The 23,546-nt window shown below is 41.6% G+C and overlaps 3 protein-coding genes across 9 annotated transcripts in view; all 3 read right to left on the minus strand.

The window, feature by feature from the left end:
* Window positions 1-2,336, minus strand: part of exoc6 (exocyst complex component 6) — a 44,994-nt gene extending 42,658 nt beyond the window's left edge. For 2 of the 5 annotated variants that reach the window (XM_053413199.1, XM_053413198.1), the window contains exon 1: window positions 2,107-2,336. In XM_053413199.1, the coding sequence (XP_053269174.1) occupies window positions 2,107-2,246 (140 nt within the window). In that variant the 5' untranslated portion in view covers window positions 2,247-2,336. Of the gene's footprint in view, window positions 1-676; window positions 822-2,106 lie in introns of those variants that run through there. The other 3 variants (XM_053413202.1, XM_053413200.1, XM_053413201.1) reach the window with 2 other exon arrangements.
* A 6,517-nt stretch (window positions 2,337-8,853) lies between these two features.
* LOC128427388 (L-xylulose reductase) lies at window positions 8,854-17,618 on the minus strand. Of its 3 annotated transcripts, none has more exons than XM_053414490.1 (9): window positions 17,480-17,618; window positions 17,212-17,304; window positions 14,006-14,103; window positions 12,445-12,599; window positions 12,272-12,314; window positions 11,636-11,735; window positions 11,456-11,520; window positions 9,909-10,026; window positions 8,854-9,049 (listed from the first exon to the last, which is right to left on the minus strand). In XM_053414490.1, the coding sequence occupies exons 2-9, from the start codon at window positions 17,261-17,263 to the stop codon at window positions 8,946-8,948; spliced, it is 735 nt and encodes a 244-aa protein (XP_053270465.1). In that variant the 5' UTR covers window positions 17,264-17,304; window positions 17,480-17,618; the 3' UTR covers window positions 8,854-8,945. The 3 variants fall into 3 exon arrangements, with proteins under 3 accessions (XP_053270465.1, XP_053270466.1, XP_053270464.1); XM_053414491.1 differs by having other exon boundaries at window positions 17,212-17,313; window positions 17,389-17,557; XM_053414489.1 differs by having other exon boundaries at window positions 17,212-17,557.
* A 791-nt stretch (window positions 17,619-18,409) lies between these two features.
* The window catches only part of LOC128427155 (beta-1,3-N-acetylglucosaminyltransferase radical fringe-like), a 51,681-nt gene continuing 46,544 nt past the window's right edge, over window positions 18,410-23,546 (minus strand). Inside the window, 5 exon segments of the mRNA XM_053414252.1 lie at window positions 18,410-20,972; window positions 21,386-21,471; window positions 22,100-22,265; window positions 22,612-22,697; window positions 22,842-22,995. Of these exon segments, the coding sequence (XP_053270227.1) occupies window positions 20,897-20,972; window positions 21,386-21,471; window positions 22,100-22,265; window positions 22,612-22,697; window positions 22,842-22,995 (568 nt within the window). The 3' untranslated portion in view covers window positions 18,410-20,896.

Below are 23,546 nucleotides of genomic sequence, written 5' to 3' on the forward strand. Positions count from 1 at the left end.
ACACAGTATGTGACTCACAGTGTGTGACCGAGTTGCAGACATTCACCTGAAGTCATTAACATTCATTTGTTGAATGAATGTCGTTCCCTATGGCATTGGAAGCTAGCTTGGCACCTGCTTATGATGCAGCATTGCTAGAGAACGTTAGCCTGAGTAGTTCCTCATCCAGTTAGACCGTCATCAAGCTCTTAGACAAACAGACAACACAGCACTAGGGAGGTCATCATGACTCATCTACCATGACACACAGGACTGTCAGTAGCGTTACTTTCTATTTTTTTTTTTGAACGACAACACGGAATAGTTAGCAGTCAACATCTGTGAGATGAAAAGTCCCACAGCCACAGCCACACCCACAAATGATGTTTACATTTTTTGACAGGTCACCAGCCGTCATTGAGAAGTGTGGAAACCCCCCACACTCAGATGTATAAGAGCTGCTTTTAGCTGGTAGAAATGCTGCTCGGTGATAGCCGTTAGCCTGTTAGCTAGCATGCCAGCTAGGCTGACGGCTCATTTCAACCCCATACAGCCTGATAGCAAAGACCGTTAGCCTGCCGGTGGCTAGGTCAGCTAAGCTAGCTAATGGACAAAAGGTCTGATAATAACAGTGATGCCAGCACACACACAGATATTCTAGTGTCGAGGTGCTCTCTGAGGAGCCGTGGATTCCTACCGAAGAGTGGGACCAACACAAGCCGTGTCGGTGCTCTCTATTTCCTGTAGAATCCGCTCGTGCTCCGTTATACACTCCAGGCTTTCATTCTCCGCCATGATTGTTATGTGTGTATTGTGGCTGCAGCTGCAGCGGAGCACAGGCCAGTGCGTCATCTGGTCTGTAGGGGGCGTTCTACAAGTGTCACCTGTATGACAGCAGCTTTGTTTCCACACATCAGACGTTCACCTGAACTATAACTATAATTATTTTCCCCCTTACTCTTGTTGAGGGTTAACGGCAGAGGATGTCACACCTTGTTAAAGCCCTATGAGACAAATTGGGATTTGTGAATATAGGCAATACAAATACAATGTTATTGATTGATTGATTGATGTTATTTAAATAATTTATTTTGTATGTACATGGGGCATGTTAATGTACATATATATTTCTTTGTATGACATGTTTATGTGCCTTTTTTGTCTTTTACTTTTACCTTTGAAACAAAATAAAAAAAGTACTAGTCCACAAAAATATTTGTTATATTATAAATGTATATAATTTATATATATATATATATATAAAATTTATATTATTGAAATGAGACCTACTAACAAACAATGCAGCATATGCATCTTTGTTGAAATAAGTGCTTTGACTGATACTCAGGTTTAGTGTCTTTTAAAGATAATATATTAATTAGGCTACACAAGGAAATCAGTAGGTCAAGTATAGATTTATGAATATTGCCTCTCACACATCCACACCCAGCCCTGCAGATTTTAATATCAGACTGCAAATCGATACCTGCTGCTGCTCATAAAGCTAATTTATTTTTCTGTTTGAAGGGTTTTTGTAAAGTACTTTGCACTATACTATAAATATAAGCATGTACTTCTTAAAGGGATAGTTGACCCAAAAATGAATATTCAGTCATTATCTACTCACCGCTATGCCGGTGGAGGGGTGGGTAAAGTGTTGTGAGTTCACAAAACCCTTTTGGAGTCTCAGGTGTAAACAGGGTTGAAGCCAAATTCAAAACAGTTGAAATAAATGTTAACAAATTTTTCCAACGTATAAAAACAATAAAATGCCTCCATACTGCTCCTGTGGTGTCATCCATGTGTCTGTAAGCCCTGCATTCAAATTCAACTCAAAACGAGTGCATTTACACCATGTGGATCTGCGATCCCTGCACTTACGAGGAGGTGGACATTTAGACTAAAACATAGTGTAAATGATGCTGTTTGGTGATTAGATAATTTGTTAATTTTCATCTTTGGGTGACCTATATCTTCCAATACATTACGTGCAAATATCCATCGACGCTCATGAACTTGTTAAGTTCAATCAACATTTACATGACTCACTTTGTAAATCAGATCAATGACTCCACCATCAATCTTGGCCACCAGTTAAAAAAAATTCCCAAATGAGTTTGAGTTTACCTTAAGGTGGTTCCTAGGGGCAAGTCCACAGATTCTAACTCTGCAAAAATATTTCCAAACACTTTCTCCTCTTCTCTGTTGTCCTCTTCATTCTGACTGGGAGGGTCAGGTAAAGCAGCATGGACCCTGTCAGAGGCCATTTCTCTCTTCACACTCCTGTGTATGATGACTAGATTTCTGCATTTATGAGAGGGGATACCAAGAGCTGTGTGTTTGTGTGCACAGTTGTGTGTATGTGGGGACTTCCAGGGCACCTGCTACGGTCAGCAGAAAAAGAGGGTGCAACAGGAAAAAGAGACCTTGTGATTCACTGGACTTTGAAACCAACCACACTAACTTCTATTGTCCTCTCTGTTAACATTTCTCATATACTGTGAACCCTGACAACATTTATGAAGAGGCCCGACCTGTTGGTTTTATTCAAAAGATAGACATTTTAAACACATTAAGCATTCAGACTTGCAGATAAGATGCTCATTTTTGGTTGTGGGCAACGAATGAATGATGGTGGAAGAATGGTGGGTAACGAGATTCTACTACAATAGAACTTATAATTTTATGTAATACGAGACCCATCGTGACACAGAGCCAATCTGAGAAAACGTGTGGGTGTCAGTGCAATTACAGAAACTCTTACTTCTCTCAGCTAACTTTATCAGAAATATTATTAACAAAATGCCTTTGATTAAGAAAATAAATACTTCAGTGAATAGCTTACGTCCATACATTTCGGGGACTTTTGAGAGACAATTTAAAAGAGAGCGAGGGAATGGTCAATTCTGGACAAAGCAAAAACATTGCAAAAAGGGGGTGAAAAGGTTACTCCCTTGGTGGAGGTGATAACTCTTTCAGCATAAATTTAAGCATGGCAATAATGTTAATAATAATAATGTTAAAACACAGACTATTCATATAGCTCATACTCACAAATCACAACCAATACAATTGTTCACAGTTTGTATTTCATACAATTCTTGGTTGCTGCAGAGTAAAACATCAAGTAAAGCAACAGAGGAGGGACACATCTATCCCCTTGTGCCTTATATGGTAGTAGCATTGTGCATTTCAACACAGTACTGTAACATGTGGTCTCAGACTACCTTCATGCATTATAGTAACAGAACAGTAAAAACATAATAACAAATACTTGACCACCTAATTATACATTGTTTTTGGGGGGTTCTGCATAGTGTATAAACAATTCATTGTTGTAAGGTATTTAACACACTTCTCACATTGTCAGTGTATATATACCAAGGCAGCTTAGAATGTTTTCTGAAATGACATTTTGAGTAAGGCAGCAGACCATGGCCAGCGCACAAAACCACTTTTTTGTGGGCCATTAGGATTGTGGATATAGTAGTTGACAATAAGCTCATTACAAAATAACTGACTATGAGTTTCCGTATTACCCCACAAAAAAACAAGAAGTGAGTATCACCAATCTATGATTGGTGGTCATGGCACTACATGAGTCAAATGTGTTAGTTACCCAGGTCTGCTCCTTTACTATAATAAAGAATGGAGCATTTCATCATGTTAAAAAAAAATTTTTGCCAGTCTGTTGTGCCCTTTTCTGTCATTGACAGGAGCTACAGGTCACAGAGGAAAAGTCTCTGAAAACAAAATTATATACTCAAGCAGGGCTATATGTAGATTATAATAGATTCTCTGCATTATTATTATTATATATTTTTTATCTCATTACTAATTGTGGAGCTTGTCTGATTGTATACCTTACACACAGGTTTTACCTGGTAGTCTTGTAAACACATGCAATGTCATCGGCCGATTTGATTTGGAAAGAAAACAGTTGGCTCAGTTAGAAACTGTCATCAGCAGTGGTGTTGCATCAGAGAGAAAAGGAATTAGAGATAAAACAGGAAGAGAGGAGAGGGGATGTGTGTATCTGTGTGTGTGTGTGTGTGTGTGTGTTAGAAGTGGTATCATACTCTGCTGTTCGCCTCTAGATATCCAGTTGGACATCCTGTCCTTCAACTCATTAGCGCTGCAGGTTTTCCTCTTGTTTTCCACTGAATCCCCCTCTTTGTAATGTTTGATTATTTTTTTGTCCAAGACGGACCTTTTATCATAAAGTGGTAGAGGACTCTCGGAGTTCTCTTTACATTTGGTTAAGATGCTGCACTTGAAGCTGCTTTCAGACATGCACTGATTTTCAGAGATCCTCTGGACATTCTCTGGAGGGACCATGTGTCTGAATGCAAATGTCCGAGCGTGTGCCTCCTGACTTTGTATTTAGTCCGCAGAATGTCTGCAGGAGCTGGTGAGAGAACACAGCAGGAGATCCTACACAGGATTCACCTTGAGCGAGGGGGGTGTTGACACAAATCAACGAGAAAGATTAAGATGTCAAGAGAGCTTTGAGTGATAACGCCTGACACTGATGTTGATGTGCTGTAAACAAAAAGACCTGATCCACTCCACAGTGGCTACATCCACCGAAAATGATATGAAAAAAATGTACTGGTTCAATCACCACTCATCTGCCAGAAGATAGTTCCATTTAATGATGTTTTGGCCAAATCTTCAACCAGTCTTTCCTCTTGCTTGTCCTTTCAATCTGTTAGTTTGTAATCTGTTTTGCAGAACCCAACTTGAAATTCTTGTGCTCAGAATTGTCTGCTTGTTTATTGTCCGTCCGAGCAGATCAGTCAGCCAGCACACCCCCTGAGCTACAGCACATGCTCATTCTGCCATGTCTTACCTCTTGCTTGTCAAAGAGTGGATCATCTTGACCCTTCAATTTGAGAATAACAGCATTGCCAGCACCCATTGTTGAAGCTCATTTAGTAGTACCATCTTGTCAGCGCATCTTTTGTATTAAAAGACTCTTGATTTTTACCTGAATCATGTCTCTTATCTTGAGCTACATGTTAGCTTAAACGTCCCTATTTAAGATTTGGTTAAGGTTAATTTTAATCCATATTAGAAATTTGAAGTGTTAACGTGACAGACCAAAGCAATACGTCCCTTTCACTATGTTAATTGAAAACTGTGACCTCAACAGATAACCCTGTGTATGTTTTCAGCTATCTCTTGAGAAAAAGATTGATATGCAATTCATAATGAGCAATAATCCGTGCAAGTGCCCCATTTGAAAGAGGAGGATATATGGATCACAGCCATAAGGGTCAATGTGAACTTTCACCTATTCTTCTGTCCATGTGCTTTTCCTTTCCATGGTCTGCCAGCTTCCTGCCAGCTTCCTGAGTCTGTCCAGGGTACAGGCTCCCAAAAGACTGCTGACCTCCACAGCATGTTACACTTTAGGACATCTGGGAATGGGACTGGGACAGTTCACTGTGACAACCAGGGAGGTTGTCCAGATGTTCCAGGAAAGGCCTGAGGTCAACTGGATCACATTTTAAATAGTCATGGAAATACAGTATTTAAATAAAAATAGAAAACCCTGGGTGTGTTAAACCTAGCTTAGCTGACGAACTGGAGGCAGAATTTGTTTCAGCCTAGCATGTTATGATACATTTGAAACAAAACCCAAACCACTGTTTCAGCAAAAATTGAACATTACAACATTCATGAAGGAGGACTTATTGAAGGACTATTGGATTATTTGTTTCAAGTGATTTAAGTTTTGAATGTTACTCACCTTTCCATATTACGGTCCACAACTAGCTACAACAATAGAATGTCTTCAGCCTGTATGTGTTACGGTTTGATGGAGGAGATGGACCCAGGATGCAGAGGTTATAAAAAAAAAAAAAGGTGTATTTAATATAAAAGGGGTCTTTAAACAAGACAAAAACAAAACATAACCGGTGACTACTGGAGAGTCAAAAACCCGGGGATGAAAAACACAGGTGCCTACTCTCGTGAGCAGGAGCAGAAGTTGAGCGTCAAGGCGCACAAGGAACACAGAAGATCCGCAGGGGAAAGCTGCACGAGACAGCAGTACAAAACAAACCTATAGACGACTACGTGTAGAAACAAGTAACACAACCACGAGTACAAACAGACAGAGGGCTTGGGGAACACAGAGGCTTAAATAGAGACACAGAGGGAAGGCAGGAGCAATTAACCACAGGTGAAACCCATGAGGACTGGGAAGACAATCACCGAAAGGAAGTGAAGATAGAAACCACACACAAGGGACAGATACTACAAAATAAAACAGGAAACAGAAAATACACTGTTGAGACTGGAATTAACAAACTAAAATGACAGGACGTCACAGTATGACCATATAACTGATTCGACACACTCACAATACGAACTGAACACAATTATATATATTTAAATTTATTCGATTTCTACTTATGTCTCCCTGTAGTAAGTAGACGTGTGGATGCCAAGTATAAATTCAGCAAAAGCCATAAAACTGAAATGCATTTGTGTCATGATTCTGGGCCCTGAAGTCTATGAACTACTGAAATACTCTTGGACTCGAGGTTCTGTTGTTTGGCCTTTTTGGTTTGTGGACGCTATATTGTTTTTCCTTGTGTTCTGGATTATTACCTGCCACTGTAAGTCTGTTTGATTTTTTGTTTATCTTTCACTGACCAAGCTGTTGTGCCTGCATTTGAGTCCTTTCCTGAAACTCTTACCAATAACTGTGGATGGAGCCTTGGTAAGACAACCATAGTGTCTCTCAATGTAAATAGTGGTTTTGCATTTTGATGTAAGTTCTGTCTAAAGGTAACTTATTAGTTTGTGTTTCTCTCTCAAGATGATAGTCATATGTAGTTATCGTAAAACTACTACAACAATTATCCCGGTAAGTAAAAGACCTGTTGATTTCATAAGTTTTATATAGCCTGCTGCTAAATGTTTTGGGAGGATAATGAACTATATTGTGTTTACTTTGACTTGATACCAGCATATCACATTAGTGTGATCTGCAATCTTGTGATCCAAAGGACTGAGATACTCAGTGCATTTAGTTGTTTGCACTTGAGAAGGGAAAAACAACTTTCAACACCTGACACTACTGTCTGTTTTGTTTGTTTAACTATAGGTTCACGGTAGTAAAAAAAACGTATTTGTACTAACCCCTACACCCTAAGCTTTGTTCAGTCCCTAGGAAGAGAACAGCAGCACAAGGGAACACCTGGGAGCTGAACTGACCAAGAAGGAGACAAGTGAGGCAGGGAAGGTTGCAGTCAGGTGAAACACATCAGGGCCGGTCAGACAGCCACAAAAGCAGGAAAACTAAACAATAACAGGATGAAGTGAGACAGACCAGATAAATCAAGGGGGTAAAGTGATCCACTTACTTTTTCCACTTTAAAACTACAATAACAACACATATTGTAATAGTTAAAATCCTGACAGCTAGATTGACAACCACACATTCCAAAACTAATATCGGTCTAGTAACAGAATCATGGGGATTTGTCAATTAAGCACATTTATGATTATTATGATTCATGTGATCTCTTGCACACCCTAGTTTACCTGCACATTGTTTCTCTGTCCAGTTGGCAGGGACAGGGATATTGTTTCTCTCTGCATATTTAAATGCCAGTTCACGGCACTTAACTGGAGCAAGGCCATGGAACTGGTCAGCTAGTTTTTTCAAGTGTTTGGCAAGCTTCTCCTCCATCTCATCTGTGAATATTCTCTTTGCCTCAGCTACTGCACCCCAGGCTACAGATTTTTCTTCCCCGTTCTCTTTTTTCTTTATGAATCTTTAGAGGGTTGTCTTGTCAATATTTCTATCACTTCCAGCTTTTCTTAAGGACTACTTTCCTTGCATGTAGATAAATGGAAGGATCTATCTGTTTGACATTGACATGTATTGTTACAGTCTGCAAAAGCGTGATCTAATTCTAAAAAACCTGCATCAGGACCACCACACCTGGCCCAGTGTTACTGGCTTTCACTAGCTCAGCACCAAACAACCAGAAGCCCCGGGGCAAGATGACAGCACTGAGGTTACATCATGCATGAATCTGACTTCTTATTGCAAATAAATGTGTGGAAAATTTGTGTGGGCTGTGGTTTTGGCAAGAGGTTTAGTTGCTTGCAGGGAATCAGGCTGCTAATTCTGCTTGTATCCATTATATTTGTATCATGTAAAAAAACTTGCAGTGCCTGTTGTAAACCTGAATTTTTGTAATGGGTCCTGTCCTGTGTTAATACTCTGGAGCTACTTCAGAATTACTCCTCTTAAAAGACAACAAAAGGAAAGTTGTGCTTTCAGATGTAAGCACTCAGTATACCTGTCACTGTCTATGTCAGCCGGATAAGGTTAAATGAAATAATAATATTATAAAAATGATTGGTAACAATTTTGACCCAGTCCTGTAGTTTATCCGATGACTTAGAAGATGACATGTCCAAATGGGTTCTGCTGACTGAAGACACACTGTCCCGCCCCCGCTGACTGCTGTGAAGTGCTGGTCACCTGTTTAATTAATTTATATTAATAAAGAATGAATCACGGATCCATTCCCACCAAACTTGGTCCTGCAGTTTCTCAGGCAATTTGCAATAAACATGATCACTGTAAAGGCCATACGAACTGTTTGAGGGATATTTTTTCCACATACAGACAGATGTTTGTGGAAGGTAGATGGATATTATCAAAAATGAATGTCTGCATCATTACTCAGGTTGTGTCTTAACTCATTCGTATGACCCTTGTTTTATTGGGGGTTTGAATGACATAATACTCCTCCAAGCAGTAGGTGGTGTGTGGTGATGCCAAGTTGGAGATGCATTTTAACCTGATGCTCTTACATAAGTGTAATTAACACAAGAAATCTGTTGGTTGTGCCGTGGATGCATTTTATTTAGTAAATAATACCAACGAGACAAGTAGTTTTTCCTCTTAACCCGTTGGAGTGTCCTCATGCTGGTCAGCATGCCAGAAAGCCTCCGTCCACCGGCAGAGTGACTCCATTAGTCATGTTGCTCTTATCGCTGAGCAGGAATAAAATACTATTCACTATGTCCTCCACCTCTGCACACAAACACACAAACACAGAGGAAGCAGGTTTACACATTGGATAACAAATGTATAAAGTGCGTGTGTACACTTCATGATCCTAGCACTGGGAAGGAAACAGTGCAACCTTCCATTTGTTGATTGTGATAGGGCACTGACAAAAACTTACATTCAGTTTATAGACACACTGACAAAATATTAATTTTATGTTTGATTATTCTTTGATTGCACCTGAACGTCCTCACTGTGAAAAACGACCAACAGAATGAATGAGTCAGCACTGTCTTGGTAGAGAACAACACGAACCAAGAACTTTCTACACTCACTCCCTCCTCTTATTCGAGGACACTATGAGCAGGCAAGGGTGAACAGCTGTTCCATTGTTCCACATCCAGGATGGAATCCACATTCCTGAATCTGAATTAACCTTCAGGCTTCTTTTCAGCGACCTGGTATGAACACACACCCTCCAGGTCCCTTCTCTAAGGGGGGGCCACCTAAACGTCGAGTTCAACTTTAGGGGAAACACTTGCTTGATTTGATTTGACTTCATATTAACTAATGTCATACCTGTGTATTAAATCTGCATTTTATTTATCTCAGATTTCACTTTTGAAACGTCAGTTTATTTTCGAAAAATGATGATCTACGCCCTAAAGGTGGGCAGATATCAAGACAGACTAGTGTCCAGTCAAGGGTCTCACCTGCCTGCCACCTAACTTGTGATAGGATAGTCTCAGCTCACATGTCCCTGTACCTCAGAACAGAACAATCGAATAGGAATGTGTACATGTGGCTGAGATAACCGCAGTCATCTGTAGCACCCTGCTGCATTGAAGTCAACAGTATGCGTTTCCAGTCTGCTGGGTCTTACCTGCAAAGCGGCCCAGGGGGATACGCGCCATCATGGTCTTAGCTTTTTCGGGCTGACTCCAGGCTAGACGACCCATCTCAGTCATCACCACTGTGGGGTTCACGCTGTTCACACGGATCTGATCACCACACAACACTGGTACTTTAGTTAAAACTCCTCCATTCACTGAGTGAGAGCTCCATGAAGATCCATTCATTGATATTTAACATGTCTTCAGGATAAAGGTATAAAATGGTTATAAATTAAGTAAATTCAACTCTGCTCTGTTGTTCTCTATTCAATCAAACTGAATTATTGTCATTATTTAAAGATGCAATACTATGTGTATAATGTACAGTAGTATAATGTGACAATAAAAAACGATACAATATAAATGTGATAATTGTAATAAAAGTTGTATCAATGTGTGTTGGATTGCATTATAATACACCTGAGCACCTAGTTCTCTAGACAGTTAATGAATATAAACTCTATGCACATAATATACGGTCAAAGGAACATTAAGGTCTCAATTTCATTCAGGGGCCCTGGTTCTTGCCTCTTCCTTCTGAGGATGGTTTACTTTACAGACAATCAGAAACTAGACCTCCGGAGCTGACTGAGGAATCTGGGTGGGCTTACAGAGAGGAATTTTGCAGTGGTCAATTACGCTCATATGCTGTATATAGGCAGCCATATATACTTTATATCTATATCTTATATCTACACTCACTGGCCACAAGGGTTCACACATTAAATTATCTTTCACCAGGAGAAACCCATTACTTGTGTCTAAATTAAATTGGATCACAAAGACACAGTGAATCCTATTGATCCTGGTGCAGCTCTGTGTCATCCTGCTCACAAAACGACACCTCAGGCTGGAGGAGGTGAAACGCTTCATTGGACGTAACAGGTGTCCCAAACCCGTCAAGCATTCTGTTTTGGGTTTTTGTCCAAAACCCATGCAGTTAAACGCGGAAGCAACTCCAGAGAACTTTCTCCACAGTTTCCCTTTCTCAAATGAACAATGCAGCAGGAGGTTCTCGGCTCATACGTGTTTACAATGCAGCAAATCCTACAGAGTATTCAGGTGTGGGGTGATACAGCAGGCAGAGGCAGGATGTAATGTTTTATTCCACTGCAAAGATATCATCGTTTTGTTCACAGTACATCAACACTAGCGTTGGCCCTCATCACCAAAAGCTCTCTTGACATCTTTGTTAGTGTCTTCTACGTGTATGGCCTGAGATATTTGTTTGCGTTTATTATTTTTCATTTTTGCATCTGTCATGTGTAAGAAGCATCATGAACCCCCCACAGTCGCTTACAGTGAATCCTGAAGAGGATCTCTGTGTTCTCACATCAGCTCCTCAGGACTTGATACTACGGGGCCAGGCTTCAGGTATACCATAAAGTATGTTTACATCTTCCTATTTTGAGTTTTTGTACCATCAAAATTATTTAAAAGTCATAAACTTAATGTATCAAACAACAATGTGCTGCATTAAGATGGATTTCAGTTCCTGGGATTTGTAAGTCAAAAATGGGCTTAAGAGTAATGGTACCTGGTGAGGTCCGAGCTCTAGAGCCATCCCTTTAGTCAGCATGTCCAGGGCTCCCTTGGTGGCACCTGGGACACAGAGATACAAAAATCATAGCAGGGTGTTCAAAAACTGAAATAGTCTTAATTTCCTTAAGTGTACTTGAGGAGAATGTGGTCACATGGCTGTTCCTCTCTTACTCACAGTACACAGCATGGTCTCGGATGGCACACTGTGAGGCCTGGCTGGACACATTGACAATGGAGCCTCTAGATCCTCTGGCCTTCATGCCACGAGCCACTATCTACCAACAGAGACAGAGGCTGTGTTTTATTAAGCACAATTCAGACATTTTAATTTAAACTAATGGTATTATTCCTGTTAGATCTTTTCTATTTGACATGTTCAGGCACTGCAGGCGAGTCAGATGAACCTTTGCTGTACTTGCCCTGACACCAAACCAGAGTTGTACATTTTCTGAATGAAACATGAAATGAAGGGCCATCCAATCCCTGATTTCTGAAATGTAATTTTTTCAGATGTGCAACAGGGATTAGACCCTGAGTTCAAGTGGAGATATGAGGCTGTGTGTCATCTCACAGGACTAGATACCGTTTCCATATTTTCAAATATTATGTAAAAATGGCCTAAATAATTTGGGCCACATATAGTTGTCAAATAAAGAGTTCAAGCCAATAAAGTCTGTCAGCTTCAGAACTAGTTTAAAACTTTGACACTGTAGTCTAACCTTCATCTACAGAATGACCAGTCTATAATGGAGGTAAGGATGCAAATGCAGGGCAGTTATCTTGGTTTCCTTTTTAATAGGCACGGTTTTACCTGGGATACATGCAGCACTGCTTTCACATTCACATTGAATGACCTGGAAAGAAAAGACACCTTAGAACACAGCAAACACATGCCACTTGACATCATTATACATTGCACTGTGACTATTTGCTAGTGTAGCATCATATTTGAGGGAACATAGAAGTATCTCATATTCATCTTACTGGTCAAACTGGTCGGGTGTGACCTCCAGAAACGGCTGCAGGCTGGCAAAGGCGGCATTATTCACCAGCAGATCAATGGGGCCGATGTCCTGCAGGGCTGCCTCCGTGGCCCCCCAGTCTGCCAGGTCCAAGCACACTGGAGTGATGGAAGCAAACTGCGGAGGAAAGAATGAATGTCTAAATTGGGTTTTGGTGGGCAACAACCTCAGATTATACAATGAACAATGTTTCTAGTCAAACAGAAGGTGTTGACTGACTTACTAAAGCAGTACATTACTGTAAAATACTGTCGAAATAAGAATAAAGCACATGCCGTAGTATTTAGTATTTAGTATTTAGTATTGAATGATCAGCTCCAGTATTCTCACAAATTTGTCATCAGTGAGTGTTGTATCCAGAGAAGAGGCTAAAATGTCTATAGCCTTCTCATCTCCCACTAGAGAGGCGGTGGTCTAGTGGCAGAAACTTGGACTATGGGCAGAGAAGGTCTCTGGTTCGTCTCTGGTTCGACTCCACGGAGAGACAACAAAAGACGAACCTGGATTCATCTGTCCAGAAATCCAAGAGTCTCCCTACCCTGTCTAGTGCCCCTGAGCAAGGCACCTTACTCCCCCAACATCTGCTCCTCGAGCGCTGTACATGGCTGCTCACTGCTCTGTGTGTACTGCACCAGATGGGTTAAAAGCAGAGATTAAATTTCCCTACCTGCATGAGTGTGCCTTTGCATGACTGTGCATGTGTTTGGGACAAATAAATGCATCTTATCTTATATTATTTGACTCTCGTGCTTCTCATATCAAGCTTTACCAAAGGCTTCATCTCACAAGATTTATCTTTAAAACTGGATCTTTTTTTAACGTTTGAAATTACTTAAGAATATAATTTTCTTCTGGTATATTTATAGATTAACTTGGTTTTTACAAGCAAAAACTTCACAATGTCACTTTCTTTAAATACTAGGTCTAATTTGAAAAATAAATAATAACAAAATAAGATAAGCAGAGCTGTGTGTTGGAGAGGAAAGTCAACACCTTAGATGATATGAGTGGAGAGATGGAGTGGGGGCGCATTGGGTGGGATGAATCAGAGTGTAAGGGAAAATTCAACTGACCAGGTGTCTCACTGCTGTGGCCTTGGCAAACAGGACACAGCAGATAGACACAGAGGAGGATTTCATATCTTTTTTCTTATTACGTTATTTCTTATTACGTTTTATGAAGCACCTCTTTGTATTAGTTCTGGCATGTCTTCTCTTTTTCATATTGTCTTGTGAAACGCCTCTTTGTATAAGTCCTGGCTTTTTCACACTTGCAGCCAGTTGTTCCATCTTGAGCACCCGTGCTTGTTGTGTAATCTCTGCAGAGCTTACTATTATAAAGACTCAATGGCAACTCCAGTCTGAGAATTTCATTATTTCAAATCTCAAGATGAATTTCCATCGCAAGAGCAAGGTTGGGGATGAGAGGTCAGAGGTCGGGGACTGAGCCCCTCAGTTGGGTGACAGGGTATGTGTGTGTGTGTGTGTGTGTGTGTGTGTGTGTGTGTGTGTTTGGGTTTGCACCTCCTGCATAAGCGTGTCCAGGTCAGCCTGTGTGCGCGTCACCGCCGTGACCTCCGCTCCGCAGCGTGCCAGAGCCAGAGCCGTGGCCCTGCCAATCCCTGAGACACAAAACATCCATAAACACAAAGACTTATTACTGAGTGGATCTGCGGCTGTGACACCAGACCTGACACACACACATTCCACACATGTCTCAGACTATGCCAAACTGCACTCAGTGAACAAAGCATTTTTTTTAATCCATTTTCTCACAGTCTGAACTGGCGAGACTCTCTCAGGGCACATTGGAATTTACATTCATCATCATTACTTCAGCTTCATTACTTAATGTTTGCTAACACATTTATAATAATAATAATAATAATAATAATAATAATAATAATAATTCCTAAACAGAGATTAAATAAATACATCGTGTTTAAAGTTGATCCTTCTGGTACTCTGCAGGTAACCTCATAGTTTTTAGAGGAGCATTAAAATAACTTCTATTGCAAAAGTACGAGGTGAACCAGTTAAAAAACAAGGCCAGACAGCATGCTCACTCAGTCTAAGAAAAATAATCTGGTGGTCCACAGTATTAGCAGCACTCTAGTAGCACCAGCACTGAAGGCTTGTTTCTATCAAGATTTGTTCTATTATCGTTCACTACTTTTAGCAGGACTGTCTCTTTGCTGTGACTTGTCCTAAAACCTGATTGAAACATTTACAATTTACTGCTTAAAAGGGTACTCGGTTGATTAAAAACTTGTTTCTGTGAAATTTTGCATAAAAATAAGAGATTTTAAATCTGTCTAAAATTGCTAGGCCCAAGATTCTCTTTCTTTAAAAGAGGATTTACCAAATCAGTTTTAAAATCAGTGGGGAAGTACATCAAGCTGTAGGCAGTGATTTGCTATGTCCAGGATGTCTTCTATTAAAAAACTGTTTTATAAAGGGAGGTTGGAATTGTGAGGTAGGGTAATACGAGGAGGGCCTCAGTTCTGATACAAATTTCCTGAGAGTTTCATGATTACCAGGCTAAAATGTTCCAACTTGACATCATTGTTGAAACAGGGTATGGATAAAAGTACAGTGTCCTCATTCTGTTGGCAGATACCAGTTCTAATGTTGATTATTTTATCACATTTGTGTCAAAACAAATTGAGTCAGGTAGAAAAACTCTGCGCAAATCATCCTGCAGCGCATATCATCGTGCGGCGCCCTTCATCCTGGGGTGCACATCGGTGCACATCTTCCTGCGGCGCACATCATCCTGCTGCGCATATCATCATCACCACAAATTGAGTCAGGTAGAAAAACTCTGCGCACATCGTCCTGCGGCGCACATCATCCTGCTGCACACATCTCCTGCTGCGCACATCTCCTGCGGCGCACATCATCATAGTGCAGCGTACATCATCATCATGCAGCGCACATCATCATCGTGCAGTGCACATCATCCTGCGGCGCACATCATCACCGCACATCATCCTGCAGCGCACATCGTCCTGCGGCGCACATCATCCTGCGGCGCACATCATCACCGCACATCATCTTGCAGCGCACATCATCCTGCGGTGCACATTATCCTGGGGCGCACCTCGGCGCATATCGTCCTGCGGCGCACATCATCACCGCACATCATCCTGCGGCGCACATCATCACCGCAAATCATCTTTCAGCGCACATCATCCTGCGGTGCACATTATCCTGGGGCGCACCTCGGCGCGCATCATCCTGCATCATCCTGCATCATCCTGCTGCACACATCTCCTGCGGCGCACATCATCATCGTGCAGCGCACATCATCATCGTGCAGCGCACATCATCCTGCGGCGCATATCATCATCACCGCACATCATCGTGCGGCGCACATCATCCTGCGGCGCACATCATCGTGCGGCTTCATCCTGCGGCGCACACCATCACCGCACATCATCCTGCAGCACACATCGTCCTGCGGCGCACATCATCCTGCGGCGCACATCATCACCGCACATCATCGTGCAGCGCACATCATCCTGCGGCGCACATCGTCATGCGGCGCACATCATCCTGCGGCGCACATTATCCTGGGGCGCACCCCGGCGCATATCCTCCTGCGGCGCACATCGTCCTGTGGCGCACATCATCCTGTGGCGCACATCATCCTGCAGCGCACATCATCCTGCGGCGCACATCATCTTGCAGCGCACATCATCCTGCGGCGCATATCATCCTGCGGCACACATCGTCATGCGGCGCACATCATCCTGCGGCGCACATTATCCTGGGGCGCACCCCGGCGCATATCCTCCTGTGGCGCACATCGTCCTGTGGCGCACATCATCCTGTGGCGCACATCATCCTGCAGCGCACATCATCCTGCGGCACACATCATCCTGCGGCGTGTATCATCATCACCTCACATCGTCGAGCGGCGCACATGGTCCTGCGGCGCACATCATCCCGTGGCGGACATCATCATCGTGCGGCGCACATCATCCTGCGGCACATATCATCCTGCGGCGTGTATCATCATCACCGCACATCATTGTGCGGCGCACATCATCCTGCTGCGCACATCTCCTGCGGTGCACATCTCCTGCTGCACACATCTCCTGCGGCGCACAACATCCTGCTGCGCACATCTTTTTGTGCATTTGGGAGAGGCGGTTGACTAGTGGCAGAAAGTTGGACTGTGGGCACAAAATCCGACGGTGGTCTCTGGTTCGAATCCACGGAGTGACAACAAAAACAACATACCTGGACGGACAACACCTAGATCTGTTCCACACTGTCAAAGTGTCTACCCCACCCCACTGTCCAAGTGCCCCTGAGCAAGGCACCCTACTCCCCTAACACCTGCTCCCCAGGGCGCCGTGCATGGCTGCCCACTGCTCTGTGTGTCCTCCTGTGTACACCAGATGGTTCATAGCAGAAAATAAATGTCACCCCTTGTATGTCGTGTATGTGTGTGGGACAATAAATGGATCTTATCTTATTTGTCTCAGAATTTACGAGATAATTATCCCAGAAAAACAGAATAATTTTTTTGTGAAGTGAATGTAATACACTTCTTCAGAAGAAAGCTTATTTTAAGTTCTAAACATATTTAGGGTGTTTTTTTCTCACTTTCTGTACGTCCTATAGCGACCATTACATTATGCAAATTAGGCGATGACGTCATTTAGCGACATCTAGCGACTTTTAGGTGTTTCCGTGAGTTTTTGTTTTAAGTATTTTACCTTTTCCAGCTCCGGTGACCAGAGCTCGTTTACCCGCGAAACTAATCTCCATGGTCGTTCCTGTGCGCAGAGATCCGAGGCAGGCAGACAGACCTGGAACAGACACAGTTAAAGGCTGAACAGACGCGAGCAGTCATGTGACTCCTGCAAGTCTGACTTCAGCGTTGATCGAGCTAAACTTAGCTGATCTCTCCTAAATCCTTAAAAAACATGAGCCTGCATCCGAACGCAGTTTCCTATGGTCTGTTAGCGGTAGTGAGAGACTCACAGGCAGCAGCAGCAGCAGCAGCAGGAGTAGACGTGTCTCAGCTCCGGGCTGCAGGAAGCTCAATAATAACCTCCACACTGTTAATGTTTGTCTTCCAGGTCAGAACTGCACAGTCACTGTGAACACTGTGAACCACTTGTTAACCATATCCAAATAACAAGGTTGTGATATCTCCATACACTGTATATGGGTTCATATCTGGGTTCAAATAAATATATCAGTAAATCCTGTGTGATCTGGTTAATCCACTCACCATCAATTAAATGTTCACTTTACTCTTTATTATGGTGTTTGAACATTAATATAATAATCAATCATATAATGTGGATACAATGGGGATCACAATCCTTGCTACAATGTTATCACTGTAAAAGCTCAACTAAAAATACTATATTTGAGATGAATGTATAAAATAAACTTGAGATTTGGTGGATTTTGAGTAATTATATTATGCTTATCGAAACCTACACATTGAGTTGTTTCCATTAAAATAATCTGTTATCAGTTGCTGTGATAAATGATTATTGTTAATAATATTGTTATATTACTGAGCGCACACACACGCACTTTCTACATTCAGGATGATACCCATTGACATAATGTATTCCCTTTACACACACAGATATGAATGTACTCAAACCCACTTTTTTACATAGTAGTGGAAAGTCCCACAGCAGTAAATCATGGTGAACCTCCACCAGCTTTATTCAATTACACACACATCCCAGTGAGCTCATCATCCATTGTTCTTTATAAGAGACACTTCCCAGTGAGAGGTCTCTATAAAACTCCTATAAATCAGATTTTGGGGCCATTTCGTTCAAATTGTACAAGTTTGCAATAACCACATTACTGCCAAAGCACAGTCTTCCCGTTCTGACCCAATAAACACACATATTGCGGCAGTTCTACAAGCAACCAGTCAAACACTTGAGAATGTAGGAAGATTTTATTCTTAGTACAAAATAATACATCAGCGGTAAACAGTTGAACAACCTCTGTCCTTCAGGCTCACTCACTGACCTGCAGTGACACACAAGCTCTGCATTTTTGATTTTGTCTGTGTGGAAAAAGGAGGATAGCTGTTTAAAACAAAACATTTTACAGGCACAAATACTGCGGCTGGATTGTGTAACATGTGTGGGTGCTGCCAAATGAACCAGTTTATTAAGTCAATGCCACAAACCTGTATTCCAAAGAAGGTCTAGACCTGATATAATGGTCCCAGAGATTTTAATTTTCCCATTTCTAAAACTAAAGCATGGCTGTGGCAGTAAAGGCCTTTCCTCAGGTAGGTCAACAGCAGGGTTTCACTGTAGCGTTAGCTCATCAGAAACCTAATCATCGACCAGGAAACTTCAAGTTAGGACTAAACAGTCAATTATTAGCAACCATCCTCGGGGACCCTTCATAGCAAACGTTGAGATGTTCTTTGGCTCCACCCATTTAAGTCACATGGTTAAGTTGCTTTTCCTTCCTCCTCTTGACCACATCTCAAAGAGTTGACCACAGAGCTACACTTACAACCTACGAAAAAATAAAAGAATATACAAGAGCCAACAAAAACATGAACTAATTTAGACATTTAGCTACAGTCAGTAACTTATAGGAAGCGATACAGTCAACGTAGTGCAAAACCATAGATAGGGACCAGTAGGAAACAGGGAGAGGGTGTTAGGCTGAGAACATGAGGGACAGGACAGTAACAGACTGAAATAAATGTGCACACACAGTAGCGCAAACAGCACAGTCTACATTATTTTAAATTGATTAAACTGCAGTTCATATTTGAAAGAAAGAGAAATAAAAACTTAAATACACACTCAGGCCCATTTAAAGTACCTCAATCATTTTTCACTACAGGAAACCATAGTGATGCTATGTTGACTTTGGGCGGTCACGTCACATCAGCAGTAACCGAACAAGGAGATGAAATTAACTTGAAAACACCAACTGATTTGTTGCCGAGTATGTCATAATAACACTGTAGCCTCCTTCACATACAAGGGCTTCTACCTGATTGTATCATAGGTATTAACAACCTCAGAGCCATCACACTTCAGAGCACAAGACAAGCTGGAAATCGTGCAGTGACTTATTTTATGGTCATCTAGAACCACGTGGCAGCATATGAGTTTTTACTTGACTCTCCTCAGTAACCTGGCCCAGCATGCTGCTCTACTGTTAAAGTTAAACCACAGTGGATCAGCGTATTCTTTCCCACTTCCTGCATTTATCATTGAACCAGTGACAGAAGCAGATTGCAGTCAAATCTTTTTGGTTTGAAATTTCCATCTTTGTGTGTCATTTGGACTGAGCTGTGGCAGAGGCCTTCCTTAGGGTTGTCCCGTGTAAGGTTGCTGTCATGCAAACAACTGCCAGAACAAAAACTCCAACTTGAGTTGTTGAAGCTGGCCCGCAGAATCCTGGTATTAACTTGCTCTATAAAAGTATTGCATCACAGTGACCCATAGCTAAATAGCTGCTGTAGATAACTGAGAGTGCATGTCTATGGTTAGGAAGAGAGGAAGGGTTTAGTCTTTTCCAATCGATGCCTTTGTAACTATGCCACAGAAAATGACTTGGATCCTTCCTCTGTCGTTTCACTTAACCTGTCAAATAGCAGAATTTACTGGGACAGGCTAAGGTTACAGGAATCTCCAGGGTTAGGGTTAGCTACATAAGATGACTGGCCAACTGAAAGCTTGCACTTGGATGGGCATGAAAATCTATTGGTACAAAAAAACTGCTTCATTGAACATAATTCAAACATCCAAGACACATACCATCAGAAGAGAAGTTCAGAGGGTGAGCTTTTTAAAACTTGGACTAAATTCAGCCGCTTTAATTTCCTCTTCTATATTAGGTCAATTTAGAAACCATGTTGCAGAGTTAGTTTCTGACTGCAATGGCAAAGGGAACATTGTCTTATGCTTCATTGATACCTTGTCAACAGGAATAGGAAAATGTACCATTATTAAAACACACATCACATGACTTGGAGGAAACACTTGGTAAGTAATTTAACAACATGTATCAAATGAAAAAAAGTTCTACACAGTGTCATGAACTTATAAACTTGCTTAATTAACATGGGCACTGTTACGTTAAGTCAATTTTCAAAAGCTCATTTACAAATGTAGCTCCAGACACTAATGGCTTCATCCACTCTCATGCTCTGTTAGCCAGAAAAGGTCCTTCTTTGGTTCCACATGTTAGATTCAGCTCTGCCGATTTAAAAGCTTCTCACAATAGCAATGGGCTTTCATGAAGCATGAGATGAGGCTGCTTTGGGTGAAGGCATCCACTTCATGACACGTGAGGAATTCCCAGCTACACGTGGCTTCACCCAAACATGGCAGAGTGAGGCAAAGCTCCAGCAAGTGTCAGTGCTGCACAATTAAAACACTGTGGCGTTCAGTTTTTGTGGCGAGGTTTGATCTTTGGACACCAGTCAGTAATTGGATACAGATGGCAGTGGACTGTCTTAAACCTGCAGGATTAAAAGAGACCAGAGTCAGGGAAAGGGACACATTTCAAGTGTTCAGTGTTTCCCACAGTAGACGCTTTGGTAAAATCAGGCATATAGAGCAATGCACTGTTCTACAAGCAAGCACCAACACTAAGTAGAGATCTTTTGTGTTACTATAATTGTATAAAAATGTTGGATCCTTATCTGTGTCAGTGTAATTATGTTATTAATGTGAAACAGAAAAATGCTCACAGCAAAATGCTAAGGTTTAAGACCAAAGTAAGAGTTTTACTGACATTGAGGCGAAATACATGTCCGATGTAATCCATCTCAAATAAGAACCAATTTAGCATCACATTACCATTCAAATAAGCTTTAAAGACATATGGTATTAATAAGACAGCTTCAGAGTTTGGCCACTTGAATTTCTTTACCTTGTGGGATCTTCAACCAGTGAAAATCCTCCAACAATACTGACCACATTTCTTCTGTTCTCAAAACCTCCGTAGCTGAGAGTTACCTGGAGCAAGAAGCAAAAATAAAACCAAAACATTTTTTAAAGCCAATACAATCCTGGCAAATTCATGTGAAAGTGCCCAAAGTAGGATGGAGATTCATTGAAACCAACTTAAATCTAGCTCATGAGATATAGCATTACCACAGCAGGACATCAGGTTTAAAGGGACCGAAATGATGCAGATTCAGGATCCGAAATCATCGATTATAACTAAATAAATGTGATTGTCAGTTTGTCTGAAGAGCGACAGAAGAGCCGACACACATCACAGAAGAAGCGACACCCCATTTATCCAGAAACATGAATAAGAATTCAGTATGATATTATATAGATCAGTTCTAGGTGTGAGTGACTAGAAAAGAGAACAGGAGGAGAGTCGCTTGTTGGCCGGCGCCGATTAATGCAGCGTTAATATTTCTGCAGATTTCCGATACAGACTTTTTCAGTGAATTATGAGAGAGAGAAAAAAATACAATAATAGTTCAGTGATCTGCTAGAGGTATACATTTGAAGTCATATCACACAGCCCTAGCACATTGCTAAGGTTTCTTTAGTCTCAAGTCCTAATGAACATGAATTATAAACAACAAAACAACAAAACAACAGCCCTACACGCATGCATACTACTCACCTGCTCCAGGAGAGAGTCAGTGGGCAGCTTCTGCAAGTTCTCCAGGTGAGAATGGAAGAGGTGTGTGTGTGTGAGGGAGACCTCCAGCAGCGCCTCAATGATGTAGCCGATGGTGCAGTCGTCTGGGAGTCGGATCTTTTCTGCTGTGCTGATGAAATTCCCTAAACTGAAAGCACAATACATTTTTGCCAACAAGCCTAAACAACAGAGCAAAGTCAATGTCTTCCTATGGGTCGAGTTCTGTTTTGATAAAATAAATTAGCTTTTACAATGTGTTGTCCAACCACATAAGAACATGAAATGACAAACAGAATGATCGCTACAACGCCCCCTGGGTTATATTTCAGGGAAATACAAATCTATTTCTATTCGACATTATTTTCTCATTTGGCTGCCCAGGTTTATGTTGTTCTTACTTTTCATAAGAAATACAAAATGCAGCTAAGTGAGTACCTCAGCTTTGAAAGGTTCAATAACTTTAATAAGTTAAAAGAGCAGAATCCACTACCCACCTGGCCCAGGGGCTCATTTTCAGTGCCAGACCTCTGCTGATACAGAAACCAGCTCCACCTGTGGCGAACCAGAACTTAACAGACACCTGAAATGAGAAATAAACAGTCACATGCACGTTTCTGCAGGAGCACTCTGAAGATTTAGAAAGATAACATTATCAGTCTCCAGAGGGTTAACCGTAAAAAGATAGTGGAGTCAGAAACTCCTAATAGGTTGTAAGTTGACTGACTGATCCGTCACTCTTGACTCTCTCTGAAGCCTCTATAGGGTGATCCAGACTGGGCCGGCCCAGGTAGACATCCTGGCTGTGGTGGTAGGAGGACAGCATCCGCAATAAGCTGGGCAGAATCACATAGTTATCATCATCCACATGGCAGAACCACCTACAAAAAAAAAAAACACGTGGGCACAAACACACAACAGCATACATTAGTTTGTGCCCTACATAGTCACACGTTTTTAGTTCGGGAGCAAAGAGCAAACAAAACAAAGATTTAAAAAAAAAAAAAATAGAATTAAAGCCTCATGCCTATATCCGTGTGTCTCATTTCAGATACCTCTGTTATTACACAAACATTGTTCAGAAGTTCACACAAATGTGTGGCACTGTTAGGTTGTTGTACTTTCACCCTGTGTCCAGTTCACATTAAAGCACCATGAGGTGACAGTCTAGAGTCTGTGCTGCTCTTCATCATGCAAAGCCTCCATCTGCTGGTCTCTCCCTCGATTGTTGTGGTTTATTATGTGGCTGCAGGATGAAGCTCTGACCAACCAAGCGGTCTTCTGCTACACTTCTCGACTCAAGGCAGTTTACTTTAGACCTTTGTAACATTTAAGGTAATCCAAAATCCGTGAAACTGGTGCTGTTCTAAATCTTTTGACCCTTTAAAAGCATGCAGCTGTCCATTGTGTTAGTGGGCTTATAATCAGCTCC

The sequence above is a fragment of the Pleuronectes platessa genome, chromosome 21, assembly GCF_947347685.1.
Source record: "Pleuronectes platessa chromosome 21, fPlePla1.1, whole genome shotgun sequence".
In the NCBI taxonomy this organism is placed as follows: domain Eukaryota; kingdom Metazoa; phylum Chordata; class Actinopteri; order Pleuronectiformes; family Pleuronectidae; genus Pleuronectes; species Pleuronectes platessa.